Here is a 10,013-nt window from a genome sequence, read left to right on the forward strand (position 1 = left end):
CTCAGGCTTATCTCCCAAATCAGACCTTATGGCGTTGAATCTACGTGCCAAGAGCTGTTATTTTACTTCAGCTCATTTTAAAGCCGAGGCCAAGCTAAACCATACTGCCACACTCTAAGGTTCTAACCCATCACAGTTAGTTTAGTTAGATGTGTCGCCTGAGCGGCTAGTTCACTGTGCATCCCACGCTCATCCTGTGAGCGGTAGCCAGAGCAGAATTACGGAAAATTGATATCTAAGTACCACTATTTTCTTTTTACATTTACTTCATATACTTGTTGTACACAGTACATTAATTAAGGAATACAATAAGAATATTTTATTACCACTAAATAAAACATTGGTCATAACTGGGTTATAAGTGTGGAAAATACTGTATATATTTTCCAGAAATACAGTTACATATAAATAGTTGGCCATACTGTATTTAATAAAAATTGTGTTATCGAAAACGGGAAGCTGCGCCTGCGCAGAAGGAGACTCGCTATCTTGGTTTTGAATTTTGTACAAACGTTGGTGTAATGGGAAGAATTTTTCGTTCTCTAGAGGTTAAAATTGTGTTGACACCTCTCAAATAGGAGGCGAAATTGGTGGATGTGTATTCCTGCATAACTTGAGATGTCAGACGACTGGACAAGACAGCTCCAGGAACCTCAGATAAGCTCTCTAGATTTGTGTGTAATTCTGGCCAGCATTATTTTCAGATTTAGTTAGAGTGAGGTTTTCTGAGTATGATACACATTAATCTCCAGTCAAATTGGTGAGTGATATTAAGATATATTTTCCTTCTGTTATGTAATTGTGTATATATATAACCATTTATTATTTTTAATATACAGTCCACAAATTTATATATTTACCAGTATTCCTGGTGTATGTATATTTCATTTAATTAATAGGTCCAGAGCAACTTGTGGTTATGACAGTGGTAGGTATCGAAGGGGGACATTTTTTGCGACCTAGGTGTCCCAAATTCCTACTTGTCTATGTAACATTGATAAATAATAATTATCTTTGTTAATATTTACTGTTATGTACATATTTAGTTACATTCAGATAAATCCAATTTTCCACAATAAGCATTATGATTCACACCCATCCGGGAATAGGAAACTATTCAGAGATAATATAGTACGGGCAATTTAAAGGCATTTAGAACGTAAATTGAAGTGTGTAAACAAAACTGACCTGACTGTGCGGTCGTCTGATGCGGTGACAGCCACAGGCTTAGTGGGATGTGTGGCCAGGCCCCAGGCCTCTCCCAGGCTGTGTCCTTGTACCACACATGTTGCTGCTCCTACCCCGCCCTCAACACTCCCCATCCACACCTCGTTCTTCTCCGTTCCAATTATTAGCTGCCAGATACAATGGATTTGTAAATTATTTTGGGGAAATGTACTAATATCCTAAGTAAATGCCAGTGTCAGGTAGCCTACTAATTGTCTCTATGTATCGCAATGAGGATAATTCGTTAAATAGGCAAGAGTCTCTTCAAGGAGGATGCATCCGATTATTTCCCATTTCTCAGGCGTATGACCATCAGTCACACGGCACGTAAACAAAACCAGTACAGTACTAGAAGAGGTAATCTCTCTCGCTCCATACAAATATATATATATATATATATATATATATATATATATATATATATATATATATATATATATATATATATATATATATATATATATATATATATATATATATATATATATATATATATATATATATATATATATATATATATATATATATATATATATATATATATATATATATATATATGCAAAACAACCACTCTGAAAGAATAGAGAAATTCCAAGCGCTTTCGTGACTACTCACATTATCAAGGAACTATGAAAGTGAGTAGTCACGAAAGCGCTTGAAATTTCTCTATTCTTTCAGAGTGGTTGTTTTGCATATTCTGAAATCACCTGTTTACTGTGATCTTATTGTATATATATATATATATATATATATATATATATATATATATATATATATATATATATATATATATTTTTTTTTTTTTATATTTTCAACAAGTCGGCCGTCTCCCACCGAGGCAGGGTGACCCAAAAAAGAAAGAAAATCCCCGAAAAGAAAAACTTTCATCATCATTCAACACTTTCACCACACTCACACATTATCACTATTTTTGCAGAGGTGCTCAGAACACAACAGTTTAGAAGCATATACGTATAAAGATACACAACATATTCCTCCAAACTGCCAATATCCCAAACTCCTCCTTTAAAGTGCAGGCATTGTACTTCCCATTTCCAGGACTCAAGTCCGACTATATGAAAATAACCGGTTTCACTGAATCCCTTCACTAAATATTACCCTGCTCACACTCCAACAGATCGTCAGGTCCCAAGTACCATTCGTCTCCATTCACTCCTATCTAACATGCTCACGCACGCTTGCTGGAAGTCCAAGCCCCTTGCCCACAAAACCTCCTTTACCCCCTCTCTCCAACCCTTTCGAGGACGACCCCTACCCCTCCTTCCTTCCCCTATAGATTTATATGCTTTCCATGTCATTCTACTTTGATCCATTCTCTCTAAATGACCAAACCACCTCAACAACCCCTCTTCTGCTCTCTGACTAATACTTTTATTAACTCTACACCTTTTCCTAATTTCCACACTCCGAATTTTCTGCATAATATTTACACCACACATTGCCCTTAAACAGGACATCTCCACTGCCTCCAACCGTCTCCTCGCTGCTGCATTTACCACCCAAGCTTCACACCCATATAAGAGTGTTGGTACTACTATACTTTCATACATTCCCTTCTTTGCCTCCATAGATAACGTTTTTTGACTCCACATATACCTCAACGCACCACTCACCTTTTTTCCCTCATCAATTCTATGATTAACCTCATCCTTCATAAATCCATCCGCCGACACGTCAACTCCCAAGTATCTGAAAACATTCACTTCTTCCATACTCCTCCTCCCCAATTTGATATCCAATTTTTCTTTATCTAAATCATTTGATACCCTCATCACCTTACTCTTTTCTATGTTCGCTTTCAACTTTCTACCTTTACACACACTCCCAAACTCATCCACTAACCTTTGCAATTTTTCTTCAGAATCTCCCATAAGCACAGTATCATCAGCAAAAAGTAACTGTGTCAATTCCCATTTTGAATTTGATTCCCCAAAATTTAATCCCACCCCTCTCCCGAACACCCTAGCATTTACTTCCTTTACAACCCCATCTATAAATATATTAAACAACATTGGTGACATTACACATCCCTGTCTAAGACCTACTTTTACCGGGAAGTATTTTCCCTCTCTTCTACACACCCTAACCTGAGCCTCACTATCCTCATAAAAACTCTTTACAGCATTTAATAACTTACCACCTATTCCATATACTTGCAACATCTGCCACATTGCTCCTCTATCCACTCTATCATATGCCTTTTCTAAATCCATAAATGCAACAAAAACTTCCCTACCTTTATCTAAATACTGTTCACATATATACTTCAATGTAAACACTTGATCTACACATCCCCAACCCACTCTGAAACCTCCTTGCTCATCCGCAATCCTACATTCTGTCTTACCTCTAATTCTTTCAATTATAAACCTACCGTACACTTTTCCTGGTATACTCAGTAAACTTATTCATCTATAATTTTTACAGTCTCTTTTGCCCCCTTTCCCTTTATATAAAGGGACTATACATGCTCTCCGCCAATCCCTAGGTACCTTCCCCTCTTTCATACATTTATTAAACAAAAGTACCAACCACTCCAACACTATATCCCCCCCTGCTTTTAACATTTCTGTCATGATCCCATCAGTTCCAGCTGCTTTACCCCCTTTCATTCTACGTAATGCCTCACGTACCTCCACCACACTTACATTCTGCTCTTCTTCACTCCTAAAAGATGGTATACCTCCCTGGCCAGTGTATGAAATTACTGCCTCTCTTTCTTCCTTAACATTTAAAAGTTCCTCAAAATATTCTCGCCATCTACCTAATACCTCCATCTCCCCATCTACTAACTCTCCTACTCTGTTTTTAACTGACAAATCCATACTTTCCCTAGGCTTTCTTAACTTGTTTAACTCACTCCAAATTTTTTTCTTATTTTCATTAAAATTTCTTGACAGTGCCTCTCCCACTCATCTGCTCTCCTTTTGCACTTGATCACCACTCTCTTTACCTTTCTTTTACTCTCCATATACTCTGCTCTTCTTATAACACTTCTGCTTTGTAAAAACCTCTCATAAGCTACCTTTTTCTCTCTTATCACACCCTTTACTTCATCATTCCACCAATCACTCCTCTTTCCTCCTGCCCCCACCCTCCTATAACCACAAACTTCTGCCCCACATTCTAATACTGCATTTTTAAAACTATTCCAACCCTCTTCAACCCCCCCCCCCCACTACTCATCTTTGCACTAGCCCACCGTTCTGCCAATAGTCGCTTATATCTCACCCGAACTTCCTCCTCCCTTAGTTTATACACTTTCACCTCCCTCTTACTTGTTGTTGCCACCTTCCTCTTTTCCCATCTACCTCTTACTCTAACTGTAGCTACAACTAAATAATGATCCGATATATCAGTTGCCCCTCTATAAACATGTACATCCTGGAGCCTACCCATCAACCTTTTATCCACCAATACATAATCTAATAAGCTACTTTCATTACGTGCTACATCATACCTTGTATATTTATTTATCCTCTTTTTCATAAAATATGTATTACTTATTACCAAATCTCTTTCTACACATAGCTCAATTAAAGGCTCCCCATTTACATTTACCCCTGGCACCCCAAATTTACCTACTACTCCCTCCATAACATTTTTACCCACTTTAGCATTGAAATCCCCAACCACCATTACTCTCACACTTGATTCAAAACTCCCCACGCATTCACTCAACATTTCCCAAACTCTCTCTCTCTCCTCTACACTTCTCTCTTCTCCAGGTGCATACACGCTTATTATAACCCACTTTTCACATCCAATCTTTATTTTACTCCACATAATCCTTGAATTAATACATTTATAGTCCCTCTTTTCCTGCCACAGCTTATCCTTCAACATTATTGCTACTCCTTCTTTAGCTCAAACTCTATTTGAAACCCTTGACCTAATCCCATTTATTCCTCTCCATTGAAACTCTCCCACCCCATTCAGCTTTGTTTCACTTAAAGCCAGGACATCCAGTTTCTTCTCATTCATAACATCCACAATCATCTCTTTCTTATCATTTGCACAACATCCACGCGCATTCAGACTTCCCGCTTTGACAATTTTCTTCTTCTTATTCTTTTTAGTAATCTTTACAGGAAAAGGGGTTACTAGCCCATTGTTCCCGGCATTTTAGTTGACTTTTACAACACGCATGGCTTATGGAGGAAAGATTCTTATTCCACTTCCCCATGGATATAAAAGGAAAAGTAATAAGACCAAGAACTATTAAGATAAAATCAAAGAAAACTCAGATGAGTGTGTATAAATAAATGTGTACATGTATGTGTAGTGTGATCTAAGTGTAAGTAGAAGTAGCAAGACGTACCTGTAATCTTGCATATTTATGAGACAGACAAAAGACATCAGCAATCCTACCATCATGTAAAACAATTATAGGCTCTCGTTTTACACTCACTTGGCAGGACGGTTGCTGTCTACCAGTATATTACAAAAGACAAAATTTTAAAGTATACCCAGGGGTAAATATACCAGTCAGCAACAATGCCGTAACTGTCTGCTGGTCATTCGCTATAAACCACAAAATGTCATTCATGCTGTAAGTATGGATGATAGCTTCACTCACCTTCTCCCTGAAGACAGTGAGGGAATGTATGGGTCCCGCCACGCCATACACTAGGCTCGGAGCTCCTGCAAAGAATCACTCTTATACCAACGTAAATTTGATCTTTGTAACAGTTCAACGATGAGAAATTTCAATTACTCAGATATGGTAAACATGAGGAAATTAAATCTTCATCAGAGTACAAAACAAATTCTGGCCACAAAATAGAGCGAAACACCAACGTCAAAGACCTGGGAGTGATCATGTCGGAGGATCTCACCTTCAAGGACCATAACATTGTATCAATCGCATCTGCTAGAAAAATGACAGGATGGATAATGAGAACCTTCAAAACTAGGGAGGCCAAGCCCATGATGACACTCTTCAGGTCACTTGTTCTATCTAGGCTGGAATATTGCTGCACACTAACAGCACCTTTCAAGGCAGGTGAAATTGCCGACCTAGAAAATGTACAGAGAACTTTCACGGCGCGCATAACGGAGATAAAACACCTCAATTATTGGGAGCGCTTGAGGTTCCTAAACCTGTATTCCCTGGAACGCAGGAGGGAGAGATACATGATTATATACACCTGGAAAATCCTAGAGGGACTAGTACCGAACTTGCACACGAAAATCACCCACTACGAAAGCAAAAGACTTGGCAGACGATGCACCATCCCCCCAATGAAAAGCAGGGGTGTCACTAGCACGTTAAGAGACCATACAATAAGTGTCAGGGGCCCGAGACTGTTCAACTGCCTCCCAGCACACATAAGGGGGATTACCAACAGACCCCTGGCAGTCTTCAAGCTGGCACTGGACAAGCACCTAAAGTCAGTTCCGGATCAGCCGGGCTGTGGCTCGTATGTTGGTTTGCGTGCAGCCAGCAGCAACAGCCTGGTTGATCAGGCTCTGATCCACCAGGAGGCCTGGTCTCAGACCGGGCCGCGGGGGCGTTGACCCCCGGAACTCTCTCCAGGTAAACTCCAGGTATACAGAAATACGTGGGTCAGTGTCAACTTTTCACTTTGGTGTAAAATGGGTCTTAAGCCCATGCTAATGCTGGATTTCATAAGTTTGTAATAAACTGGATATATCAGCTTACTGAAAGTAATAAAGATAACACACAGTTGTAGAGCGAGACATATCACGATACAAATAGTTAGATATTTATATGAAGAGGTGTGGGGTTAAAATATAGAGAATCTAACACAAAGTGAGAGTTGTCACAGTTGCTCTTTGCTGATGACACTGCTTTTGGGAGATTCTGAACAGAAGTTGCAGAGGTTGGTGGAGTTTGGTAGGGTATGTACAAGAAAACAATTAAAAGTGAACATAGGACAGAGTAAGGTGATGAGGATAAGAAAAAAAAATAAGTAACGAAAGATTGGATATCAGATTGGAGGGAGAGAGTATAGAGGAGGTGAATGTATTCAGATATTTAGGAGTGGACGTGTCAGCAAATGGGTCTATGAAAGATGAGGTGAATCATAGGACTGACGAAGGGAAAAAGGTGAGTGGTGCACTGAGGAGTCTGTGGAGACAAAGAACTTTCTCCATGGAAGCAGAGGAGAATGTATGAGTATAGTTATACCAACGCTCTTATATGGGTGTGAAGCATGGGTGGTGAATGTTGCAACAAGGAGCAGGCTGGAGACAGTGGAAACGTCATGTCTGAGGGCAGTGTGTGGTGTGAATATAATGCAGAGAATTCGTAGTTTGGAAATTAGGAGGGGGTGCGGGATTACCAAAACTATTATCCAGAGGGCTGAGGAGGGGTTGTTGAAGTGGTTCGAACACGTTGAGAGGATGGAACAAAACAGAATGACTTCGAGTGTATAAATCTATAGCGGAGGGAAAGCGGGATAGAGGTCGGCCTAGGAAAGGTTGGCGGGAGGGGGTAAAGGAGACGTGTAAAGGAGGTAAAGGGGGTAAAGTAGGTGTAAACTCCAGGTAAGTCATAAATCTGTGTAGGTCACTGATCACAAGTAATGGAAGCTCCATCGTACATCTTCTTGAGCTCCAGACAGATCTGCTGTTCTTGCAGCCAGAATTTTTCCCATGTTACAAGAGCAAAGTGAACAGTGACTCACCTGAGACGGTGGAGACTTTGTTGAGCTGCTTGTCAAAGAGGGTGACATTGCCGTCAGTACCTCCAGAGAGCAGTCCTCCAGGGTACACCTCCGTCACCAGTACCCCGCCCTGAGTGCGAGTCAGAGAATGACTAAGTGGGAAAGGCATATACAGGTATGGATATTTCACGGGAACTAGAAGTAGTTGTAAAACATGGGCTACAACTGCCTCTACTAAAGTACTAATAGTACTGCAACTACTTTTGCTATTGCACTGCCAACTGCAATGATGTATATACCAAAACTTTTACTTTTCAATACTGTTTTGATCATGGAAAACCAGACATGGGCATCGCCAGGCTGCCGATAATCATTGCTAGTTGCTCCTTAATTCAATTTTTTCTTAAAAAATCGAATTCACTTGGCATTACAGTGAGACAAAAAAAAATACCATTTTATAAATTGTGAAAACTTTTAAATTTCGTGAAAATAACAAACTGCTTAAGTTTATCTTATGTAATTTTTACTTTACTGATATACTGAAAGTTGCAATTTAAATTTCATATTATCGCATTAGATGACGTTTTTCCAGAGGATAATGCAATAAAAAAGAGGTGCCGGACTCACGGGATGAACGTCCTTGATGGCAGTGACAATTTTTGCTTCGTTCCAGACATAGAGGTGACCACTGGCAGTACCAGTGACAACCCTGGAGTCTGGTAGGTAAGACACACACAGCTGGTCGCTCCTAGATTCATCTCCAAATACACCCGAGTTTCCCTGTCAAAACAACAACGCTTACTTCCCACCAGAGCGATTGTAACCAGATATAAGTATGTAAATAGTCCATTGCCACTGTAACTTGTTCAGCTATTAAATCTCTGCGGCTCAGCCCCTGGACCCATTACGTACCTCTGTAATTTTTTAACTACCTCTCACAGGATGGGTATGGGGTGCATAATGAAGATATTAAACCACCCGAGCTTATCAGGTACATCGTAAGTTTCCTTTTTTTACTGAATTTATGTCTACATAAAGAGCTAATTATGACAGTTACCAGACCATTAATTTGTAAATAGTTTATTACCACTGTAACTTGCTTAGTTATCAAAACTTTGGGCCCAGTCCCTCGACCCATTATAAATGAGTCCGCAACCTTTAGCTACTGTCCACAGGATGGGCATAGAGTATATAAAATTATCTCTCACTAACTATTGTTAACATACAACTTGTTAATATTTTATTAGTATTGTGTGAAACATATTTAGTGACCCAGCAGTCTTTTCCACAGGAACTTTTCTCTCCTGGACCTCGTTACAATACACCATATAATATATCAACACCGTGTGAGCGAAACTCGTCTTGTAGGAAGAAATATAAAAGGGAAACACAACTAGCTCTTGTTCCCACAATGTAACTATTATACAGAAGAGGGTAACAACACACCTGATCTACCCACTTTTGCTATAAAAAGAAGCTATCAGTTACTCTATCACTTACTGACCTTGATGTTGGTTGTCAATATCACCTTGACAACCCTAACTTGAGGCAACTATGAGTTCTATAGTGCGTGGAGGACTCACCTGCAGTACATTGTTGTTCAGCTTCCAGAACTTGATGTGGTTATGACCGCAGGTGACCAAACTGGTCTTTGACCCCGGTTCCCACTCAACTCTCTCCACCTGAGAAGACAGGCTTCAGAATATTGATTAAAAAAACATTATTAAACTAGGGTTAACCAAAGAAACACAATCGAGTAACCAAGATGCAGAAATAACGCAAATATTAATGGTGTGCTTGAGACCCTCCTCGGCTCCTGAGAAGGGTTTCAGGTTGACCGGAAATACATTTTTCCTCTTCATGTTATACACTAAATAATAGTCTAAAGGTGAACAGTGACTAGGTTATCCAGTACATCAGACGTAGATAAATAGGACTGACCTTGCCAGAATAGGCGATATTATGTGCAAGTTGGAGGCCCTTCTCCCACTGCCACACCATCAACACTTGTTTATCGTCAGCGCCTCCTACAGACGCCAGCAGCTGCCACACACATTACACCAGAAATTACAAAAACAGTTTTTTTTTCATATTATCATGATTAATGCGACAATTACAAGTCGAATATGCCAG

At 39.6% G+C, this 10,013-nt stretch overlaps 1 protein-coding gene across 2 annotated transcripts in view; it reads right to left on the reverse strand.

The window, feature by feature from the left end:
- LOC128688780 (echinoderm microtubule-associated protein-like 6) overlaps window positions 1-10,013 on the reverse strand; it is an 85,424-nt gene that overhangs the window by 59,659 nt on the left and 15,752 nt on the right. For both annotated transcript variants that reach the window (XR_011392074.1, XM_070085510.1), the window contains exons 4-9: window positions 9,822-9,923; window positions 9,464-9,562; window positions 8,508-8,660; window positions 7,902-8,010; window positions 5,828-5,892; window positions 1,189-1,355 (exon numbers count right to left, since the gene is read on the reverse strand). Coding sequence is in view for 1 of the 2 variants with exons in the window: in XM_070085510.1 (XP_069941611.1) it covers window positions 1,189-1,355; window positions 5,828-5,892; window positions 7,902-8,010; window positions 8,508-8,660; window positions 9,464-9,562; window positions 9,822-9,923 (695 nt within the window). In the remaining variant the exon portion in view is untranslated. The remainder of the gene's footprint in view (window positions 1-1,188; window positions 1,356-5,827; window positions 5,893-7,901; window positions 8,011-8,507; window positions 8,661-9,463; window positions 9,563-9,821; window positions 9,924-10,013) is intronic.

This window comes from Cherax quadricarinatus, chromosome 16 (genome assembly GCF_038502225.1).
Source record: "Cherax quadricarinatus isolate ZL_2023a chromosome 16, ASM3850222v1, whole genome shotgun sequence".
NCBI classification, from domain to species: Eukaryota; Metazoa; Arthropoda; class Malacostraca; order Decapoda; family Parastacidae; genus Cherax; species Cherax quadricarinatus.